General features: G+C 36.6%; 1 protein-coding gene across 3 annotated transcripts in view; it reads right to left on the reverse strand.

Moving 5' to 3' along the window:
* Nucleotides 1-25,443, reverse strand: part of CARMIL1 (capping protein regulator and myosin 1 linker 1) — a 404,323-nt gene that overhangs the window by 42,069 nt on the left and 336,811 nt on the right. For all 3 annotated transcript variants that reach the window (XM_069095035.1, XM_069095037.1, XM_069095036.1), the window contains exon 29: nucleotides 23,118-23,267. In XM_069095035.1, coding sequence (XP_068951136.1) covers nucleotides 23,118-23,267 — 150 coding nt within the window. The remainder of the gene's footprint in view (nucleotides 1-23,117; nucleotides 23,268-25,443) is intronic.

Genomic DNA, 25,443 nt, shown 5'->3' on the forward strand with positions numbered 1-25,443 from the left:
CTTTATCTTCCTAATTTCTCAAAGTTAAATTCTTGAAGACTGAATAAGACAAGTCTTATTATTTTTTCTTACTGTGTTTATTACAGGTAACAGCATTACATCTGTGTCCTTCACAGGCATCTTCCAAAACACTGTGACATTTCACTGGATTTTAAAGATCTGGGAATAATTTTTTTTTCTCAATTTGTCAGAGACAACTGTCCATTTGCAAATGGATAGATTAACATTTCTGTAGACAAATTAACATTTTCATGGAAGAATGTGACTTTTCAATTGGCCCCAAACTTAGTACATTTTTAAAAATTCCTATTGCTTATAACACCATAGAGTGTTAAAACTTTTTCCTACCTGGGATTTATTATTTTTTTCATTCTGCCTGAAAGAATTATAAAAGATATTTTCCTAAAGTGGTCTCACTACAATCAACCATGAAGTTTTGGTAGCCATAAGAATCCTGGAACAGAAGTATAAACAGGAAGTGTGGGTACCTACCAATATAGCTTTTCAGGATCAGATCTATAAAATGGTTCTTGAACTGCCATTTCATTTTGACCTGCTTACTTTTGCAGATGAGTTATATCTGGGATGAAATTTTTACTTCATAATTTTCTCTAGCATCATTTATCTACTTCCCTTTCTATAACAACCTAAGGGGTAAAGTCCACTGTATCTAGCTGTCCCTCGAATCTGTTCACCCTCATTGGTCCTTTGTCTGTAAAGCTTCAGTTCTGGAAGCACTAGTGAGTGGGGGACAAAATGACTCAATGTACATGAAAGGGATCAGTCATCTAAACCCCACAGATGTAGAACTCATATGGACTTCTCATAGAAAAATATATACATACTAACAACTATTCAGTGTCAATTAAAATTGTGGACCTCAAGAACCTTTGCTTCAAAAGCAACTGATCTCAAACAAGCAACAATTATTCTAGAAACTCTTGCAAAGCATTGAGGAATATGTGTCAAATCATTTTTTTAATGCACTTTTAGTAGGGCAAATACAAAGACTTCTTTCCCAGCCTGTCCCAGCAACATGCAGCTGAGTATCCTCAGTGAGAGAATCAGCCAGGGAAGTGCCCTTTTCAAAGATAAGTTTGGCCCAAATGCTGGAGACCCTTACTGTAAATTACTGAGTGTTGTTGTTTGTTTCATCTAATTTTTGTGATGGAATTTAAATCATTTAAACTACAGTTTAATACATATTAATCTCTATTTTATTTATTTATTTATTTTGGCTAGGCAATTTGGGTTAAGTGACTTGCCCAGGGTCACACAGTTGGTAAGTATCAAGTGTCTGAGGCCGGATTTGAACTAAGGTCCTCCTGACTCCGGGGCCAGTGCTCTATCTACTGTGCCATCTAGCTGCCCCTTTAATGCCTATTTAAAACATGAATTATAATAACTAATGCAGAAATCCAACACACAAACCCAGAGCATATTTCTGCTATATCAAGTTTTCAGTCTCTACTTCCTAGAAATGCACTAGTTAGAAAGGCTAAAAATATTTGAAACAGTTTAAAACACTTCCCACTTCAAATTTTTATCCCCCAAAACTCTATGTAAACCTACCAAGTTTGCACAATGCATGAAAAAAAAATTCTCACCTCAAACCTAAAAAGTGTATTTTTCTTAGAGATTTCTTAAGAATCATTATTAGACAGGGAATAGGTATGTAAAAAGTATTTCTAAAGTAGGAAATGAAACATAATGCCAACTTTTTACAAATTTGGATTTGCTATAATAGGACAAAAGAAAATCTAAAGAAAAACTGACAAATTTAAACAAACCTGTCATTTTGTGACATAAAAACCTGAATGCTTTTTTTTCTTTATATACCTGAGCGACATTTTGTTTGCAACTTTTTCACCAATATTCTCTGCTTGCTTTCAGGCATATGGCTGGGGATATTTTAAATTCATCAGCTGTTATGCTGGTTGAACTTTCTTGTAAAATCCAATCTTGTCTCTAAATTGCTGCCTATTTCATTCAGTAACTGCGGATGGATGACAATCCAGTCTCTGGGGAGACTAGCTAGGGAGCACAGAAGCAAATGGAGCACGAGAATGTAAACAAGTAGGGCCAGAAACTGCAAGGCTACCAAAAAAAATACTTACACTTGTACAGCAGAGAGTCTCCATGCAGCAAAAAGAAAGAAAAAAAAAAGAATATGAATGGAAGGGAGAAAAAGCAATAGCAGTCTTTAGAAAAGAGGGGAGAGACGCAGAGATGCACCATTCAGAAACACAAAGACGACAGGAAAGCCAAAAATACATAAAAAATCTTAACAGAAAAGACGGATTGCAAGAATGAAGTTAAAAATTTCACTGGCTCAAGGCAGGCTAGCTATTCATTATTTTGTTTTGTTTTTAATAATCAGAAACACAGTATCTTGAAAAAAATAACAGACATTTAAATATAGGGAGTGCTTTTCCCTACAGGAAGAATGTCAAGGTACAATTCACGAGACCTCTCCCCCTCCCACACACATGTTATTAACTGTCTTCAGTGGATGGGGGAAATGAAGGACTCAAGCCATCTATGATTCAGGAAGGTTGTTTCATAGGCCAACAGGGTTATCTGAATTCATGCTACCCTCTGGCTATGACCTTGTACAACAGAAGCAACTCCAGGAAAATTGTGAAGTAATTGGCATGTCTTTTAGGGATTCTCAAGTCTGCTTTCTGAGGTCTTTATTCTATTCTATGTGCCTCTCTCAGTAACATTTAATATTTAAGCCCTAGTATGCTCTTCCTCCTCTTAAAACCCTAACACAGAAAAGGATCTGATTTTTAGCACTTAGCACAGAGCTTTACACATACTGGACAAATAAATATTATGGTGATAAGTTGAAATAAAAGATCTCTTGGAGCACTTGAAACAAGCAGGCAAGGATTAACTACCACAGATGTTAGATTTTTTTTTAAAGCTCTATATTTTAGCTTTTTCTCTTTCCTCAATGGAAGACTGATTCAGTATAATGAAAAGTACTTCAGACATAATTACGTACCTAATGGATCATTATAAGGCAAGGCAGGGAACCTTTCTACTGGTTCCAGCCCTGGTGTGATAGTGAAGAAGATTCTTCTTAACAAGATGGCGTATCCATGGCAACACTCAAATAAACTTTTACCTTTTCTAGAGATCAAAAGCCATTAGTTATTTTTTTTCTTCTCTCTCTCTCTCTCTCTCTCTTCCTTACAGTTTTAGAACCCACATGGGCAATGGCACCTTCAAAGTTACTCATTTCAGTTCTTTTAGAGGAAGCTAAACATTTCAAACAGCAAAGGACTTCTGGTGGTCAAGAGGAAGTCATCCTCATCTATTCCATCTCATTGTTTCCTACAGAGAGCTACACAGGAATCAGAGACACTATGTGGAGATGGCATAGAGGAAGAAGAGAGAAAGAAAATTTTAAAAAAGGATGATTTTGGAACAGAGATTAGAGAAAATAGCCATTTAGTTTCATCCAAAGAGAAGACACACAAATTTAAATTTATCCCTAGGGCTCCCCTGTCTCCCAGTTTTTTTCTTATCTAGTCTAGAATTAGATATCTATTTCATTTTCTTGCCATTTCCAAACCAAGTCTACCAATCCTAGTACTTTCCTTCAATGGATTATCTGGAACGCATTTGTTCCTTGTTTAAACATAGTTGTTTGCATTTATCTCTTTTAATAGACTCCCTCATTAAGTTCCTGGAGGGAGCTGTCCTCTTTGAATGACCAGCACTTAGCATAGTTTCTGGACCATAGTAAGTGCTTAAAAATGCTTGTTTGCTGACTGATCCTCACCTTCCCATTTTTCTAGTTTCCCTTTATATATTGCCTTCTTTTAGAACATAAGCTCTTTAAAGGCAGGGGCTATCTTTCTGGCTTATATTTTGCTAGCACTTAGCACAGTGTCTAGCCTTTAGCAAATGCTTAATAAATGATTTATCATTCATTCATTAGTATTTTACACTTGAATGATCAACTATTGATAGATAATAACATAACGCTTGTGAAAAAGATTGATATGGTCTGAATAGCTGTTTTATTTTATTTTATTTTTTAGTCTAGACAGGATATTGCATCAGATTAGGGAACTTGTGGTATAGAAATTTTCTCCATTGCTGTGTATCTACAATTTATATGTAATTGTCTTAGAGAAGTGCTTGGAGCACCAAGAAAGTAAGTGATCATACTCAGTAGGACTTGTACCCAGGTATTCTTGGGTATCCAAGGGTAGCTTTCTGTCCACTACAACACACAGTTTACTATATTTTGGGAATACAGACTGTCAAAACACCCAACAAAGACAGAATTAATGATGTAATTTTCTAGGTGTTCTCATATGCCTGCATATGTAGGATGGATACTTGAACTAATTACTTTGCATTGCATTTATTTATTTTATTCTTAAGAAACAAAACAAACAAATAAATAAAACATAACATTGTAGAACAGGAAAAACACATGAAACTGCCAATCTATTATGTACAACTTTGCATTACTCTTGAAGAGTCTTAAATGATAGACTGTCCTTAGACTAGTCTAAAAGCTTCATCTCATTCTCTTCCTTATTAAACTCTTTAAAATTCCTCTACCAAAAAAACAGAAGCTATGATGGACCTAAACCCAAAACTTCCCCTGAACTTATCAGACATATACTGATTTATGGAGACATAGAAAATTAACCAAATTTACAAATGGACATTTCCATACCAAGCTTTCCTGATTACAAACTTTATAGAAAAATTTCCATTTCATTCTTGCTAATTACCATCTTTCCCAAGGCCAGATGAAAGGAAAAAAATAAAACAACATTACCCTGTTTCCCCAATAATAAGACCTATCCTGAAAATAAGCCCTCCCCTTACTGTGTAAGATTCCTCTAAAATAAGCCCTCCCTCGAAAATAAGCCCAATTGAGATTGCTACTGTAGTGAAGGTGATCCCCTGCGCTACACGCTACATTACAGTACCCTCTGTATGCATTGTCCCCCCCCCCCGTGAAACGCACGCCGCGCTCCGAGCTGCATCCAATCAGAGCTGCAGCAGTGAGCGCGTCATACTGTTCTTCCCCAGTGATTTGCTTGCTGGCGCCATTGAGAGCAGTGCCACGGAGGAGAGCTGAGGCAGGACAACATAAGCCCTCCCCTGAAAATAAGCCCTCTGGTGTTTTTCTTTCCAAAAATAATAATAAGACAGTGTCTTATTATCGGGGAAACACAGTAAGAGGAATAAGCTTATGTGTACTCTTACATCACTATATTCTGTCTCTCTCTCTCTCTAGCAGTATGAAAATTTTGATTAAAAAAAAGAAAAGGACAAATTTTCCAAACACTCTTTACCCACTCAATATTATGATGTAGATGAAAGTTCTTGGCTAGACATTTGCAAGACAGAGTTGGGCACTTGGGTATTTGATGTCTGAATCAGTGAAGAATTTGGTTTCTTGACCAGGAACTTAAGTAACATACCCCATTCAATTCAAGAATCCTAGCCCATCTCAAAAACAAAAACAAAAAAGTAGATTCTTGAACTTTCAAATGAGAGTCTGTCAGGATGGTCATATATAGCACATAGAAGAAACATCTTGGGGTCAAGACAAGTATTAGAAGATTCCTTTATTGGGGCTCGTGGGAGCCTGTGTGGTGAAGATGAATAATTAAAACTCCAACATAATGACAGTGAGTCACAGTTCGCCTGATGGTTTGCAAAGCATTTGACAAATATCATTTGATCTGATCATCCTAACAACCCTGTATAGTACATGCTCTTGTTATTATCCCCATTTGATAGAAAAAGAAACTAAAACAGAGGGCACAGGGTGAGTTGAATAGGAAGGGATGATATCTAAAAAATAAGTTCAAGAGGTGAGAGAGGAATATATTGGGAGGAGAAAGGGAGAGATAGATTAGGGTAAATTATCTGAAATAAAAGAGGCAAGAGAAAGCTATTACAATGCAGGGGAAGAGCAGGGAGGTGAAAGGGAATGGGTCAACTTTACTCTCATTGGATTTGACTTAAGGAGGGAATAACATACACACTCAATTGGGCATCTAACCCTACAGGAAAGTAGGGGGAAAGGGGATAAGAGGGGGGATGAAAGAAGGGAGGGCAGACTGGGGTAAGGGGTAGTCAGAAGCAAACACTTTTGAAAAGTGACAGGGTCAAAGGAGAAAATTGAATAAATGAGGGGTGGGATAGGATGGAGGGAAATAATAGTTAGCATTTACCAACATGACTACTATGGAAATGTTTTGCATAACTACACAAGTATAACCTATATTGAGTTGCTTATCTTCCCAGTGGGGGTGGGTGAGGAGGGAACAAGGGAGAGAATCTGGAACTCAAAAGTTTTAAAAACAAGTGTTAAAAAAAATTGTTGTTACATGTAACCAGGAAATAAGATAAACAGGCAATGAGGTACAGAAATCTATCTTGCCCTACAAGAAAGTAAGGGGTAAAGGGGTAGAAGGAGGGTTGGGGGGGGGGATAAATGAGAGGGCAGACTGGGGGAAGTAGTAATCAACATGCTTGCCATCTTGGGGTGGGGGGTAGGGAAGAGATAGAGAGAAAATTAGCAACTCAAAATCTTGTGGAAATGAATGTTGAAAACAAAAATTAAATAAATAAATAAATTCTGAAAAAGAAACTAAAGCAGAAAGAGATCAAGTGACTTATGCAGGTTTCTATAGCTAATAAATATCTGAGGCCAGATATGAACCCAGATCTTCCTGACTTCAGCTAAAGAGCTCTATATGCTGTGCTGACTAGCTTGCCTCTTAAGCTTACATAGCAGCATTGCCATCTGCTTGGTGAGTTACCTTGCTATGAGATTAGAACAAAATTAATAATAAATAACTTCAGAGAAATATATAAGATTGCCTTCAGTTCTCCTTAGACCAAGGAAGTACTTTTTGCCCTAGTTTCTAAGCTTGCTAATGTCAGTGTGATCCCCCCACCCCAGCCAAGTGGCACAGACAGTTAAAACCTAAACTAAAAGCCTCTTATATTTTCATTTTTGCTTAGCAAAAACAAACAAAACAAATAGGCCTTGTGATGGGGTCTCAGCTCATTCAGATCTGAGAAAGAGAGAATCCATGGTATCAAGTTCCATTATATACTGTGACTTCCTCAGTAGTCTTGGATGCTGAGTCAAAATATGAATTTGTGAAGAACATTTTAATTTTCTGAGATTCTGTATCAGAACTGAAGTACAGGGTTCAGAATCATTCATATGTCTGAAAATGTTTACAAAAGAGCATCAGTATATTTAGGGGGTAAGAAGGGAATCATCCAGTGTAAACATTTCCTTTTATTTAGATGAAAAATACAGTTTTGTATTCATTTACATATGTGAAAAGAACTCTTGACTGGGAGAGTCAGAATACCAAGGTTTGAATCCTAAATGCAATAATCACTATTACTGTTTCATCCTCTTTCATATCTATAAAATGGGGATAATCATATTCACACTACCCATCCCAAAGGATTGTTGTAGGAAAGAGACTTTGTGAACATTAAAAAGCTATATAAATGATAAATGTGAGTTGGTAATAGCAGCATCACTAGCAATAGAAGAAAGCACTTCAAATTTTAAAATCTAAAAAGTTGTGACACCAGATAACCTCAGGGGGCTTTAGAATGAACAAAATTTATAAAGGCTTATATATTTAGAGTTGGAAGGTACCTTAGAGATTATATAATAAAACCTTTTCATTTTGCAGATGAGGAAACTGAGGCCCAGAGGGGCTTGAGGTCATCCTGTTAGTTACAGAAGTAGAGTTTGAATACAGGTCCTCTGACTCCAAATCCAGAACTCTTCACACTGGAGTATGCTGTTTATTTATGTTTAGTATCACAGCTCTTACAGATATTCCAAGAGATTGCTCTAAGACTGTCTCGTTCAAGCTCAGCTCAGTCTCAATCAATCAACAAATCCACAAGTATTTATTAGTTCCTTACTATGTCTCCCTTAACTAATAGTGACACAAAGTGAGCAGAAAAACTGCACAGAGATTCATGTTTCAAATTAAAAATGATTCTTGGACGGTGTGAAAAGGGTTTGATTTATTAGACAAAGGGTGAAATCTGTCCACTGACATAAAAAGCTCCTAGGAGAGTATTGCCATAATAGCTGCCACTCTGAATACTCACGATGAAATTGTTTAAAAAGACCCTTTTGTTCCTTGCTTACAACACCAGAGCTTTCCTTTTTGGTGATTCCCCTGGCAGAAAGTCTGCATATCCTGACTGCTTAACTCATTACCTATTTCTTCATCTTGACAGCTAGGTTCATTCAGGGATTTTTTCATTATACTTCCCAACATCTGAACTTTGGTGAATCTAACGTAAAGGGGTTTTCTATACAAGAAACACCTCTGGTTTTAAGTCCTGGAAAATCTGAGATTATCAACCAATAGCGTATGATGCATTATTTTCCTTTTCAGTTGGGCATTCTTGGGTTTGCCAGTAATTCTGTAGGAAAGGGGTTTTACAAACATTGAAATGTTATATAAATGTGAGTTGGAAGCAGCAACACTAGCAACAGAAGGAAACCCTCCACATTTTAAAATCTAGAAAGATGTGAACTTGATAACCTTAGGTATTGGCTTTAGAAGAATCTCATCAAAGATTCAAATGCCTACCTATTACGTACAAGAACACAGTGCTGTGACCTTGGAAAATCCAAAGTTGTACAAAGTCCCTGAAGGCAAAGATTTCATACAATACAGGAGAGATAAGACACATACACAAATAATTAGAATACAGGGTAGCATTTGATAGTTGACAGAAGAGAAATCAAGAGTATTTCAGAGCATGTGGAAACTCCTTAGTAGAGAGGAAGTTTGGGAATCAGGAAAGACTTGTTGGAAAAGACAAATTTTGAAGGATGCATAAGACTGACATATGGATGGGAACGGGGAGGTCAAAGGGCTTTTCAGGAAGAGGGCATGGAATAAGGGAAAACTATGGTTTGTTGGGAAGCAATGAATTAGAATGTTGGGTAGGTTTCTGGGGGTGGGTGAAGGGAGCAAGGGGTAACAGAAGCATGGAAAAATTGATTGAGTTAGATTGTGAATATCAAGCTAAAGAGATTGGATTGGGTGGGCAACAGGGACCTAGTAAGAAATTTTAATCAAGGGAATGACACACAGAGAATAATGCTTTAGATTATTATTAGTAGTAAGTGTGTAGGTGGACTGGAGTAAAAGAAAACAATTAAAGAAGACACTAAAGGTGATAAGTAATAAAAGGGATGGACTAGGGAAAGGAAAGAAAGAGATGGATAGGAGAAACATTTGGGAGGAGAATAGGCCATGATAATGGACCGGAGAGCAGTTTGAGAAAGGACAAGGTAGCGGCTAAGGGAGAGTCTTGGTACCATAGATCAAGCAGGAAGATCAGAAAAGAGCATGAAAGAAGAACTCTGGTAGAAATGTTGAGGTGCCGGAGGGACATCCAAGTAAGGCCATCCCACTGGCAGCTGTGAACACTGAATGTGGATCTGTCATTAATTAGAGAGGGACAAAGTAATAGGGAGAAGTCATTTCATTAATGTCTCGTGGAGGGAGTGTGATAGATAATAACAATGATAGCTAGCATTTATATAGTGTCTACTCTGTGCTAGGCACTATATGAAGCACCCTGCAAACACATCACATTTGATTCTCCTACCTCTGGGAGGTAGGTGCTATTATTATTAACCCCATTTTACAGTTAGGGAAGCTGAGGCAGACAGAGATTTAAGGGTCTTGCCTATGGTCGGTCATACCTCTTGTGTCTGGGCTAGGATTTGAGCTCATGTTTTCCTGATTTCAGGCCCAGTGCTCTATCCCCTATACCACCTAACTGCCTAAGACTAAAAATCAACTAACACTTATATGATGTTTTTCAGTTTTGAAAATCATTTCTTTGTATCATCATGAAGACATCTTAAATTTGACACGTCCAAAACTGACCTCATTACCTTTCCCCCTAAACTGTCTTCTCTTCTAAACTTTCCTATTAAAGTTGGGGGCACCACTAGTTTGCCAGGGCTTCAGGCTTGAACTCTAGGTGTCATCCTTGATTCCTTATTATCTCTCATACCCCCATATATAATCTGTTGCCAAGGTTTATTGATTATACCTTTGCAACATTTCTCAACTATGCAAGGCCCCTTCTCTGATACCACAACCACCTTAGTATAGTCCCTCATCCTCTCACATGTGACCTGCTGGGGCTCAGACTGCCACACATCTCTCCTCACTTTAGCCCATTCTCCATTCAAAAGGATTCTTCTAAAGTGATGATCTGACCATGTCACTTCCCCACTCAATAAACTCCAGTGGCTCCCTCTCACCTGCAGGATCAAATGCAAACTCTTCTGCTTAGCCATAAAAGTCCTTCATAAACTAGCCCTTTCTCCACCTTCCCAGTCTTCTTACATTTTATATCTCTCCCCACCATATACTTACAATCTAGTGTCAGTGGCCTCCAAGCTGTTCTGCGATCAAATCGCCCCCCCCCCCCAGCTCTAGGCATTTTCTCTGGCTGTCCCCCATTCCTAGAAAGCTCTCCTCATTGGTACCCTCAGCTTCCTTCAAGTTCCAAATACAATCCTACTTTCTATAGGAAGACTTTCCCAATTCCTCTTAATTATTGCCCATTTATCCTGTCTTTGTGTGTGTGTGTGTGTTGTCTCCACACACACACACAGACATACACAAGCATACACATATAATACACACAAGTATATTTGCATATAGAAACACATTATGCACACACGTGTATATATTATGTAAACGTGTGTGGCCCCAAACATACATACACACATATATGTATATAAATGATTGTGGACAAGTCACTTAGCCTCAGTTTTCTCAACTGTAAAATGGAGGTAATAATAGCATCTACCTCACAGGACTACTGTGATGATAAAATGAAATAATATTTATAAAGCACTTAAACAGTATATGGCACATAGTAGAAACTATTCATGTATTTCCCCTTCCCTTTCTTTTTATTTTGTTTTTTTTTTTTGGAGGGGGGAATGTAGGGCAATTGTGATTAAGTGACTTGCCCAAGGTCACACAGCTAGTAAGTGTTAACTGTCTGAGACTGCATTTGAACTCAGGTCCTCCTGACTGCAGAGCCAGTGTTCTATTTAGCTGCCCCAAGAGTTTGTTTTGGAATGATGCTCTTGTGATCCTTAAGATTCTATGGATCAGAAAGATTCAAGATTTGACCAATGTACTGTGTTTCCCCAATAATAAGACCTATCCTGAAAATAAGCCCTCCCCTTACTGTGTAAGATTCCTCTAAAATAAGCCCTCCCCCGAAAATACGCCCTATTGAGATTGCTACTGTAGTGAAGGTGATCCCCTGCGCTACACGCTACATTACGGTACCCTCTGTATGCACCGTCCCCCCCACCCCGTGAAACGCATGCCGTGCTCCGAGCTGCATCCAATCAGAGCTGCAGCAGTGAGCGCGTCATCCTGTTCTTCCCCAGTGATTTGCTTATTGAATAAAGGTACATTTTTTTGTTCACATTTACCTGTTTATTAAAATTGCTGTCAATGTTCATTAAAATAAACCCTCCCCTGAAAACAAGCCCTCTGGTGTTTTTCTGTCCAAAAAAAAAAAATAAGACAGTGTCTTATTATGGGGGAAACATGGTAGTTTAAAATATTGATTTTTTTACTTTATAACAACTAGAATCATAGCATGTCATATGTAAAATGATGATCTTATGATAAGGGAATGATTCAACAAAAGGTGGTATATGAATACAAAATAACGTTGCTTAAAATAATAATATAGAACGAAACTTGGGAAGATAACTGAGCTGATACAGAGCTAAATAAACACAAATTAGAGCACAATAATATACAATGATCGCAATAAACAGGAAAACAATACTAAAGGGCATAAGAATTCAGATTTGTTGATCACTGACCAATCTTGACTCAAGAGGATTCATAAAGTATGTTTCTTTCCTCTCATTAGCATGGCATGCTCTATATGCTGTACTAGAGTTGGAGAATAAGGTATATGCTGCTAGATAGGACTAATAAATATGTCAGTTTTTATAGCTTGACTGCATTTCTGTTCAGAGGTTTCTTTGGGAGGGAGGGAACGATATTGGGAAATAACAATTGTTAAAATTATCAACAAAACATCTTTTAAAAAAAGAAAATAATGATCTTATATAGGTATACTTTTCTTTATAATTTTTAAGGAAGATATTCTGAAAAGACAAGAAATACAGGAATAGTATGTAAAAAAAAACATGCCTTCATTACTAAGCAAATGACATGCAGATTCACTGAATGTTTTATGCAAGCAAAAAGTGCTCGATTTCATTTGCAGTTGTAATGAGAATGGGAATTTGAAGATCTTCCCTGTCCCTTAGTTCTCCCTAGAGGAGAATTTGAAAAGCTTCTCTGCTTTGAAAGTAAACTCTGCCCCCTAATAGGCTGAATGTAATCACATGGAGCCTGTGGTGTGAGTTTGCTGAAGGGTGAAGCAGAGCCCACAGGACGCTGGGAGTCAGAGCTAGAGAGAGGGATGGAAAGAGAGGATGCTTAGTCAAGGAGATAGAGAGGTCTGTGAGTAAATCTTGATCTTATATTGGTTTGTGGGAAGGCTGAAGGATGGCATGGCTCTCTGTGTTGTTATGGCTTGTTAATTTCTTTCCTACTATGATGGAATTGGCTTACTGGTTTTGGGATATCTAAATACATGCTTCAGTTCTGTCCTCTATATGGAGAGTTTGTTTTATTTTGTGATCAAGCACCATGCGGGAATTATAGTCACAGGTTTATTGTGATTGTGGGTGCTGTAAATATTGCATTGGCACTATAGTAGCATAAGTTAAAATACATCTTAAAGATATTAAATTTCTTGAGATATACTGATGAATAATTTTAAAGAATATTATAAGTATGTTATCCTTACTCAAATACAAGCCTTTTGTATATCTTATTTCTCTTTCTTTCTCAAATATGTATACACACATGCTATAAATATTTGCACCTTTCAGTGATGTGTATCAGTCAATATACTTTTCTTTACCTTATATCCTAGACCAGACCATCTTTCTTCCTACCAGTGACATACTATTATTTCCTTACTTGTCAGATTGTCATTTGACAAGTGAATTGTCATTTGAGGTATCCTATACTTCCTAAATCCCTGAAACAGGCTCCATAAAATCTACTTGGGTTGGCATGATTTTTATCTTGAGATAACTTTTTGTCTATAATCACACCCAATGCTGCTCAGGTCAACTTTTATGTTGTCTAATGGTAAACTGAAAATTTCACACAGGTCCTATTTGAAGATACATAAGGATATTTCAAGATTGTAATAATAAACACAACCAAACTCTACCAGCCCACTCTCTATTTTTGAAAAAAAGATTTTTCAAGGGCAGGATTAAAATAAATCAAACCAATATATCATTGTCCATTTTTATTCTCCTCGGTCAAGGGAATCAGGAAAGTATATACAGTAGAAAGGGTACTGAAATTTTCAATCCAAGTTTGTCACCGGCCAGTTGTAAGGCCATAGATGAGCCATATATCTACTTTGGACCTTAGTTTCTTCAGCTGTAAACTACAGGGTTGGCCAAGATGATATTAAATTCTGAGTACTCTTTTTATTTGCCTGTCACAAGTTTTTATGCTTCTTGGTCAAGGGAAGGCAGCTGGCACAATAGAAAGAAAAAGGACTTGACTTGAAGTCAGGAGACCTGGATTTTAATCCCCTCACTTACTAGTTCTATGCTAATAGATAAGTTACTTAACTATGAGCTTCACTTTCCCATCTGAAAAACAGGAATGATGACACCTGCTTATCTCATAGATTTGTTGTGAAGAAGTTGTTTGTAAACATAAAAACCACACACATATGGGAGTCAGTATTATGATTTCCAAATCATTTTTTGTACAATTAATTTATTTGACTGGAAACAACTACATAGAGCTCTTAATTAGGGGAATATCAATTTACCATAAAGTCAAAGCAGATGAGAGGCTCTCAGGTCAATAATGCCCTAGCTAACATACGTCCTATTTGACCAATCAATCACTCCCAACATTCTCAATAATTTGCTACCTAACAAACCCCCTATTTGACTAATCAATCTCTCTCAACATTCTTCAGGGTTCATGTAGTCAAGCAACAAGTTAAAGAGTATTTCAGTGAACTTTGTTTTTGGCAGATTAGTTAATCATACAGATTTTTAGCTCTGTTGCCAAGAGGACAATCTAAAAGCTGTCATGGAAATTTCCCCGTACAGTTGACCTCTCTTGCTAAGCCATGTAATAGGTTCAGCTATATACATTTTCTATGAAAGGAAATATATGCTTGGAAACAGAATTGGCTTCTTGATCTGAGGAGTTATGGGAAAAACAATGTGAGTAGAGAGAAAGCTGCAATGTTTCAGGGAAGAGCTACCTAGAACCTTTATTCGGTTTAAGTTCTAAAGCCTCAGCTCAAGGGCCACGTTGTAAGCCTTTCCTAAGTCCCCCCAATTGCCTTTATACTCCCTTCCCTTTGCTATATTGTGTACATGTTTATATATGTACATATTGTCTCTCCAATTAGAATGAAAGGTCCTTGAAAGCAAGAACTTCTGTCTTTGTATCCTCAGCCCTTAGCACTGTGCTAGGCACATAGTAACTGCTTAATAATTATTGCAACCAAAGTCTTTGGTGGTGAATAATTAGTATCAGAAACTGGTGTGAGTCTATTAATAGAAAGCACATTAAATATGCATTAGCATCTACTTTGTTACTGTACCTTTGGGACCATGGGACCTTTCTCTAAGACTACAGCTGAAATGCCATCTATGAGTTGCTGCCACCTTGAGAGTGTGAATTCCTTGAGAACAAGGACTGGTCTGCTTCTCTATTTGTATGCCTAGAGCTTATCACTGTGCTTTCCACATAGTAAGTGCTTAATAAATGCTTTTTCATTCTTTCATTCATTGTTAATTAATATTTTGGGGAAATAGATGGATTCATTAGGAAATTAATTTTTTCACTAGGAAAAAATGTTTCCAAGAACCTGAAAAGAAATATTGTAACAACAAAAATACTTCTCGATGACCTGTGTGTTATAATTCTTATATTATAAACATACCAAATTCATTCTAATAAGTATCTGTTGAATGTCTACTATATGCCTAGAGCTATAGAAACTAAAAGGCTACAAAATCCCTGTTCTTTAATCTTGAGCACTTTTGACAGAGACAGAAGACTGCTTTGTTCAACCATGCAATATGCATATACTTTTTTGTGCTTCTGAAGCAAACAAGAAGGGAAAAGATATTAAGAATTAGGGATACAAACAGGAAAAGGTATATAGTCTTGATTTGCAAAGAACTCATACTTTATTTTGAGGAAACAACACAGACACACAAAAGTTAAACTGCAGAGTATATTGAAAGGACCTAAATGATGACAGAACAAAAGTGATGTGGATAGCAAAGTTTTACATAAATTGGCAGGATAACAATACTTGGTAATCGTAGTGTGTAGAGACTGGGCAGATGAGAGGTTCTAGTTGTCCTCTATTTCAACAGAAGGAATAGGTTTGTTGACTCCCACCTCATTCGAGCCCTATGAACAATTAAGCAGCTCAGGGGAAGGCAGAAGACAAGAGAAGAGTGTATTGTTATACTATGCACATGGATGGTACCTATATATAGCAGGCAGGTTCAGCTATAACTAATAATAATAAAAACTTACGATTTGTATAGTGCCTGAATATTTTCAAACTGCATTCAAAGAACCCCTTCTGATTAAATCAGAATATTGCTCTTGTTTTACAACAGTAATAATGCTTTGTTGGCTAGGTGTACTGCAGCTGCAGGGCCCCCTCAGGGTCTTTTACTATGGGAGTACAATCACTGGTTCTGGGTGAATGGCAGAGCCTCAGTTTTTAAAAATTATATTTCCTTCTTTTGGGAATAGATGGCTTTGATTTATTTGTACTACTATCAAAGATTTCTAATGATAACATACCTATTTGATAAAGGATGTCAACAAAAGCAACAACAAAGAAAGAATCGTTTGATTCTCTTATGTGAGTGGAATGAAGCTTGAGAAAGCTCTTTCTAATGGCCTCTTCCTTTCAAGGTAACACAGACATTTTTGTTACAGAGTTCAGGTATGGATGTAAAGGGAATCTAATTCTCCTCTAAGTATTATGCCTGTCTTTGAGGGGGTGGCGGGAATGGATACCGGGTGGATAGTGATGCCTTTTCAGGGCAGCTTCATTTAAGTAGTTAAGTAGTAAAACAAGTCAAGAAGCATTTATTAAACATCTACTCTATGCCAGGCACTGTTAGAAGCTGGGAAATCAAAAACAAAACAAAACAAAAATCCAATCCCTGCTCTCAAGTAGCTCACAGTCTAACAGGAGGGATCACATACAAATAGCTAAATATAACAAGATATGTTGTTGTTGAGTTGTTTCAGTTGGGTCAGACTCTCCATGACTCTATTTGGAATTTTCTTGTCAAAGATACTGAAGTTGTTTGCCATTTCCTTCTACAGCTCATTTTACATGTGAAGAAACTGAGGCAAACAGGGTATAAAGTGACTTGCCCAGGGTCACACAACTACTAAGTGTCTGAGGCTGGATTTGAACTCACAAAAATGAGTCTTCCCAACTCTAAACCAAGTATTTTATCCACTGCACCACAAACAAGATATAGATGGGATAAACTGCAGATAATTTAGAGTGAAGGAGCTAGTATTAAAGGCTTATTGTGAGCGAGAATAACTGAGGGTAGCTGAGATATTAAAATACTTTCTACTCCCCTTTGCTATTTGTTAATTACCAACATCTGTCATCAAGGTTACAAATACTAAAAAAACTAAGGCCAAGTGGAGGAGGTGATAAGGCCCAGCCAGTCAGCTGCCATATGTGCCCATATGGTCACAAACTGTCTGCTAAATGTTGAAATAGTGTTGACAAACAAATGCAAACCGGGAGAATCACAAGAAGTACCCTGCCTGGTGTCCACTGTCCGCTATGACCCCTCTTATTCAGGCCGGTGCTAGGAAGGTTGTCAGTAGCAATTCTGCCTGGTGTCCACTGTCCGCTATGGCCCCTCTTATTCAGGCCGGTGCTAGGAAGGTTGGCAGTAGCATTTAGAGAAGGAAAAGCCGTCAGAAGTATCAAATTAGGCAAGGAAGAGACCAAGCTATCACTCTTCGCAGATGATATGATGATGTACTTAGAGGAGAATCAAGTAAAAAAACTACTTGAGACAATAAATAAATTTGGCAAAGTTGCAGGATATAAAATAAACCCACATAAATCCTCGGCATTCCTGTATATGTCTAATGAAATTCAACAGCAAGAGATAGAAAGAGAAATCCCATTTAAAGTTACTGTAGAGATTATAAAATATTTGGCAATATACCCGCCAAAACAAGCCCAGGACCTATATGATCACAACTACAGAACACTTTTCACACAAATAAAGTCAGATCTAACTAACCGGAAAAACATCAATTGCTCCATGGCTGGGTTGAGCTAATAATAAAAATGACAATTTTACCTAAATTAAATTATATATTTAGTGCCATGCCAATCAATTTACCAAAAAATCTGCTTTATAGAGCTAGAAAAAATGGCAACAAAATTCATTTGGAAGAATAAATGGTCCAGAATATCAAGGGAATTAATGAAAAGAAATGCTAGGGAAGGTGGACTAGCTATACCAGATTTCAATCTGTATTATAAAGCAGCAGTCATCAAAACTACTTGGTACTGGCTGACGAATAGAGGAGTGGATCAATGGAATACATTAGGCACACGAGATTCAGAAGTCAACGACTATAGTAATCTATTGTTTGATAAACCCAAAGACCCCAGTTTTGGGGATAAGAACTCACTATTTGACAAAAACTGCTGGGAAAACTGGAATATAGTATGGCAGAAACTGGGCATAGACCATTACCTAAGACCATATACCAAAATCAAGTCTAAATGGGTGAATGATCTAGGTATAAAGGCTGATACTGTAAGCAATCTCAGAAAGCAAGGAATGGTTTACCTGTCAGATTTGTGAAGAGGGAAAGACTTTATGACCAAACAAGAATTAGAGAGCATTATAAAATGCAAAATGGATAATTTTGATTATATTACATTGAAAAGCTTTTGTACAAACAAAACCAATGTAACCAAGATTAAGATGGAGGTGGGAAATTGGGAAAGAAACCTATGTCTCTGATAAAGGACTCATTTCTAAAATATACAGAGAACTGAGTCAAATCTATAAGAATACAAGTCATTCCCCAATTGATAAATGGTCAAAGGATATGAACAGGCAGTTTTTAGAGAAAGAAATTAAAGATATCTATAAACATATGAAGAAACGCTCTAAATCACTAGTGATTAGAGAAATGAAAATCAAAACAACTTTGAGGTATTACATCTCGCCAGTCAGATTGGCTAAGATGACAAAACAGGAAAATGACAAATGCTGGAGAGGATGTGGGCAAATTGGAACACTAATGCATTGCTTTGGGAGTTGTGAATTGATCCAACCTTTCTGGAGAGCAATCTGGAATTATGCCCAAAGGGCTATAAATAATTTCATACCCTTTGACCTAGCAATACCACTTCTAGGGCTATATCCCAAAGAGATCATAGAAGTGGGAGGAAGACCCATATGTACAAAAATATTTATAGCAGCTCTTTTTGTGGTAGCAAAGAATTGGATATTAAGGGGGTGCCCATCAATTGGGGAATGGCTGAACAAGTTGTGGTATATGCATGTAATGGAATACTATTGTGCTATAAGAAACGAGGAACAGATGGACTTCATATTTACCTGGAGAGGCTTATACGAACTGATATGAGTGAGAAGAGTAGAGCCAGGAGAAATTTGTACACAATTACAGACACAACATATGTGTGATGACCAACTTTGATAGACTGGACTCTTCTCAGCAATGCAGTGATATAAGTCAATCCCCAAAGACTCATAATTAAGAGAGATGTCTACATCCAGAGAAAGAACTAGAAAGAACTGAGTTTGAATCCAGATTGAAGCAAACTACCTGATCTTTATCTTTTTCTTGATTGGTTTTAGTTCCTCTTTACCATTTCTCATTCCATCTGATACAATCCTTCTTTATAACCTGACTAATGTCTAATGTGAAAGTATTTGCAGATCCTATACTTGATTGTATGTTGCCATGGGGGGAGGTGATCTGTGTGGGACAGAATTTGAAACTCTAGGAATTCAATTACAATTGAATCTTGTAAACTAAAAGTAAACAAACTAATAATAATAAAAAGAAGTACCCTGCCTACCTGTTGAGCATGTTGAGAATGGTGCCCATCCAGTCCCATGACAGTAGGCATTAGAAAGAACCCTTAGACAGTTCTCCAAATTCTAGTGGAACTTTGTTAAATAGTAATTTGTAAGCTAGTTGAAAGTAGACTGTCCCCACTCATCTTCAACATCCCTACCCACAATGAGTTCCTGAACATGATCAGTGTTTAATAAATGTTTGCTGAAGGGAGTGCTAAATTGAGTGGTCACAGCAGCATTCCTAAGATTCTCTATATATGGTTTTCTAAAATTTTCTTTTTAAAAATTGTCTTTTTTCCCCTTATTAGGATGTTTCTTAATCTGTAAAATTAAGAGATTGGATTGAGGGACCTTTAAGGTCACTTTTAGCTCGAAATCTATGTTCCTATGGGCCAATTATAAAGCACAATGTAACCTTTAAAATACTATGTAAATGTAAGCTAGAGTGTAAGGTAATTTATTATATACTCAAAGTAGAGATTTTTGGTCTTTTTTTGCGTCATGGATTTCTTTGGCAGTGTCATGAAGCCTATGTATCTTCTCAGAAAAAAACAAGTTTTTTTTGTTTTTTAGTTTATAATAGAAGGAAATGCTAAATTTCAGGTGGAAGTTCATAAAAATAAAGATGTGATCTTTTTTTTTTGCATCCAAGTCCAGTGAGCCTCTAAAATCTACACACAGATCCTCTGAGGAGTCTTTGAATTCTACATCGACACTTTGACTTAAAAAAGAAAAGCAAACAGTACACAATAGAGATTCATAGTTTCAAGTAAAATCCTTTTTTTTTCCTATTCAACTTTGTATATGGAAATGAATATTTTATTTGGTGTTTAAGTTTGGAATAAACAAATTAAAAGAAAGTCCTTACCTACAAGGAGCTTACAATCTAATGAGGAAACACCTCCTCCATAAAGTAATAGCTTATCTATGCTAAACTCTAAGATAACACAAAGTTGTATGGACAACAGGTACTTTACCTAAGGACAGGACAGAAGTGCTGGGGGCAGCTAGGTGGCACAGTAAAGCGCAGGCCCCAGAGTCAGACCCGAGCTCGGTTCCAGCCTCAGACACTTAATACCCACACAAAAAAACTAGCTGTGTAACCTTGGGCAAGTTAATTAACCCCAAATGCTCCAAAAGGCAAAAAAAAAAGTGCTGACTATAGTTCACCTACATAGTAGGAAGTATTATAAGAACTGATGAGTCGCTTTTTTGTGCACTAGCTTAGTGACAGGGCAGGTATACTTGTATCCTGAAAGATATCTGTGGAAGAATGCATTTTCATAGGACTAGAGAGTATGCCTGGCCTCAAACTAAAAAACAAAACAAAACAAAAACCATTTGTATTTAATGTGCATCTTCCCTCGAGTGGGTTCTTTGACCAGAACTTAGAAACTTAGGTTATTGGCCCAGGACCCATCACCTTGTGTCTGATTCCTTAGGTGAGTGGGTGATCATTCTGAAGCCTTGCTCTTCTGTCTCTATGTGGTTATTAGTGGGAATTCAACTGAGGGGGAGGGAGGATGTTGCTTTACTAATCAGTGATGAAACTTGGCCCACGGGCTATCTTGGGGGTAGAATAAATCTGAGACTTTACTTTCCATAGAAGAAAGAATTAATTATGGGGGAGGGTACCACTGACATGAAAATCCTCAATTTCTACTTTCTAGTTGTACACTTAACATTTTAAATTAGAGTAAGAGCTAAAAGAAAAAAGAAAAATGTTTCCTGAGTATATTTTTTAACTTAATCATGATAAACTCCACTTAATCACAAATATTTTTATACTTTCCATATTCTTATGCTATTTCTCTCATGTGCTTTGTCTCCTTCCCTCTCTCCAAATTTTCCTTTTCTTCTTCTCTCATATTTTAAGTGTGCAGAATTCTTGGTGAGAAAATTTCCTAAACCAGTGCAAATCAGCAACTTTTCTACAACTTAATAGTTTTAAGAAAGTTTCTCGAGTTGGGGGGTGGGTAGTCCCCTTTCCCATCCCCATTACTTTCTATCATTCAATCAAGCAACACACAGTTATTCTGACTCATAGCAATCTACTCTAACACAAAAGAGAAGTAGCTGCATTTTTGGCTAAGATTCCCCTTAGTCTTGATGTATCTTACATCTGCATTTTGTAATCCCCTCCATTTTCTAAAAAGGGACAGATCTTTTTTTTCTTCAACATTTTAAAGCCAAACTAAACAGAACCTGTTTTAAACAAACCTGTAGTTAGAGTGGTTTCCTCATCAAAGTAGTCTTCCACTTAGGCTTAAAACAAACAACAACAAAAACCCACAACTATTCGATTCAACAAAATATTGGCCAGTTTACAGCTTTCTCCTGATTCTTCCCCGACTTAGAAGTTTAAGTACAATTAGAGCAGAGAACATACAGTGTTATATGGCTCATTTTGGTTTCTATTTAAATCCTCTCTTCTTCATTGCCAGTTTTTTGGGGGAAGATGAGGGTGTAGAATGGTTGCCACCTACTGTTATATGTTTCAGGTCCTGAGAGACTAAGGTAATTGAATTGGTAAGATAGGTTATGTCCTAAAGGCAAACACAAAAGTCAAAATCCTTGTATTCACGTGTAAACACACACATCTAGCTTTAGCTAGAGCACTCCAATAACCTATTTATAAGAATTTAATCAATTCCCTTAATATAACCTGCTCTTCTGCTTAATTCTTTGCACATTTGTCAATACTTATCTGCATACAGAGAATTATCTGTCTTTTTTCTCTTTATACTATAATCTCCATTGAAGGTCAGGATTATATTGCTAATATACTAGAAAACATTAACTTCATTAATCCCCATGGCTAAATAAATGATATTGACCACATGAGATAAAATTTTTAAAAAGTTAAAAAAATAAAAAGAATAAGCCAAGTTGAAGTTTCTAGCACAGTTTCTAGCACAAAGCAGTTTTAACTTTAATAAGGACAAATGTATACATCTATATAGGAGAGATGTGGCAATATCATTCTTCTACCACCTACTCTTTTAACTTAGGAGCTAGATAGTTTTGTCTTTAAAAAAGTAATCATATTCAAACCTGTGGATTAAAAAGGAAAAAAATATTATTACAACTATTTTCATTGATAATAATTGTAGTGTAACAAATATATTGATAATGAACTCAATACCTTGAGGAAATTGTCTGTCTTGGAGTAAAAAAAAAAATCAAACCACATATTTGTGCATACACCCCCCCCACCATGTGTGTGCATATATATCTCTCTGTGTGTATATATATGCCTATATAGATATACATATACACATACATATACAAACATATACATATCTAGACACATACATACATATACATACACACTAAATTCTAGTTACATAGCTAGACATGTAACTACTAACTTTAAGACAGCATGAAAAATGTCAGGACCTTCTTCTGGGAAAATCAGATAACTACCATGGTATTAACAATCTACTTTAAAAAAACAAAAACAAAAAATGCTTAGACAACTGTGCAATAATACTTGAACTACATGGACCATGCCAGAGAGTGAATGAACCATATGAATTGCAAACATTTTGAAGAAGAGAAACAGGCTTCAGAGGAAAGAATGCAAAATCTAAGAAAGACTTGTCATACTTGATAAATATTCTCATATCCATTTATTTCACTCTTTCCTTTAGGAATAGATATATTATGGAAACAAGATAGACTTTCTCCATAGATTTTTTTTCTGCTTTTGCAAAGATGAAATTCCAAGCCAGTAAAAAGAGCCAAATAGGTGAGGTAGGAATGCAGCATAATTATTGCTAAAAGGAGGCTATCTTACCATACAGGTATCTAAGTCTTCCAAGCGTTCTATCTCAGTCAACTCCTCCACAGTGATGATGGAGCGTTTAACTGGCTTTTCCTCAGCCAATTCAATCTCCAAGGACTCTTGATGTGGAAGCAGTTTGCCTCTCCTGGTAAAATGGTCAGCCTAAGGAGAGAGGAAAACATGTCAAAAAATGCACAGGGTGAGGCTGAAAGATGAGGAGCAGGAAAATTTGGCTATCAGTACATTTGCAGTTGTCATCCACTAGATGGCGCAATAGGGGAGAAAGGTTGGCAGGTAGTTATGAATAAATATCCCTATATTAAAGATAAGTGGGTTTTTCCTTTTGCCATCCCCATATCTCCCAGGGGAAGAATACAAATGCTATTTCTCCTCCCAGTGATTTTATTAGGAACCTGTTGTGAGGCAATTTATCTCTATGCTGAGTACTGAAAAAGTGTTGACTGAGGGGGAAAAATGACCTTAACTCTCATTTCAATAAAGCAAGATGTGAATGGAAGAAAATCACTAGCAACTCTTGTTTTAACTACTTTCGGTTCACAAACTACTTGTTGGTTTTAATTAATTCATGTTAAGAATGTAATCTGAGATATGCACCATGAATTGCAAGTATTCTGTTTTGGTTCAATGTGCTAAATGTGCAATCAAACAGTAGGATGTGGAAGATGTTGTGACAAGAAATGTGCACTAACACTGAACTGATCTTTAGAATAAAGCTAAAACTAGTCTATTCTATGGAATTTTGAGGTGAAAAGATAGGAAAACAATTTCAAACAAATTTTTGGGTACTTTGGGATAAGGTAGAGAGAATTTCACAGCTTTCCAAACTTTACTTCAACAACTAAGTTTCAGTTCGAAATTATTTTATCTTTATTACAGTAATTATGCTTTCCCCAGTAATTCTCCAAACCCAGAAGCACTAACATTAAATTTAAACTCAAGAAAATGAAAATGTTTCCAAAGAATCATTTTTCTATGAGGTAAAAAAAAAAAAGAAAAATGTTTCTGAACTATGTGGAAAGGTCAACATTTCTTCAGTGGTTATAACTCTACCCAGCGCCAAAACACACACATGAAAAAAGACAAACTACCAAAATTCAACATGAAAAGTAAAAAGTGCAATCAAACACTTAGATGCCACAGTGTGAAATGTCCAGTGTTATAAAGAGTGACATTTTTCATCTACATGTTTGGTTGATATATGATTTGCGTCATAAATAAATTTTGAGGTTGCTTTGGAAGGGTAACACACACACACACACACACAGATACACACACCACCTTAAAACCTGCTTCCCACGAGTGTGTTGCTTGTTTATTCTTTGCTTATGGAGAAGAGATTCAACTGGAAAGGTCAAATGGTAAATATTCTTATTCATGGTAGGTTGAACTATACCCCCTCCCCCATTTTGACTCATTTTTTCTCACTAGAAAATAAATGTAATATATCTCCCCTAGAGTTTTGCATATGGTAATCTTTATGTTCTTACACAAAATCCTATGGCCTGATCCTTTCCTATCCCCCAACAGTTACACTATTTCATACCGAGAGTGTTGATTCATAATCAGTTCTTATGTATACAGTTGAAATTTCTTCACCAGAAGAAACTTTTCTTATAACTCATAACTTGCATGGAAGGTTTCCACTTCATTATATTATCTTTAGTATTCAAGTGTCAGGCTATAACCACAGTTGTTAAACCTTCTATCTTGCCTTAGGGGATTCTGAGCTCCAAGGCAGTGACACAAAATTTCTGAAATATCATCTCTCATATGTCCTAATATTGGAAGTAAAATCCTTCACTTTACTATGAACTTTAGTTTCTACATAAATGAAACTTAAATTTCTACCATCTTCCAATGTCTCACTCAAAAGTCAGCAGCTATCTCTCCTTTGAACATGCCCATTTTCTTTTCACATCTAAATATTTTATCTTCCTCCTTAATTTAAAGTATAGCTTATTCTTAATATCCATGTGTAGTGCAAGATTAGCAAAGCTTAATGAAATTAAGATGACTTAGGGTGATTTCTAGCTTTGGTCATCCCTTACCAAACATTTTGATTTAGCTTACTAACAAATAACAGTAACTCTGTGTTTGCTCTAATTTCCTCTTTTCTCTCCCTATAGTCTAGTAAAGGCATTAGCAATCAATGGAAGAGCCAGAAAGCACATAGCAGGAAGAAAACAAAAGCCTGGATAATTCAAAAACTGGATAGCATGACTTGGGATTGCATGATTCATAAAATGAATAAGATGACTTAGCAGTATTATGAAGGAGAGGATGAAAGTGCATCTACAAAGCTATAAAGAAGCTAAAA

This window comes from Petaurus breviceps, unplaced genomic scaffold (assembly GCF_028583685.1).
Source record: "Petaurus breviceps papuanus isolate PSGF00001 unplaced genomic scaffold, PetGlider_PUasm1.0 224, whole genome shotgun sequence".
Classification (NCBI taxonomy): domain Eukaryota; kingdom Metazoa; phylum Chordata; class Mammalia; order Diprotodontia; family Petauridae; genus Petaurus; species Petaurus breviceps.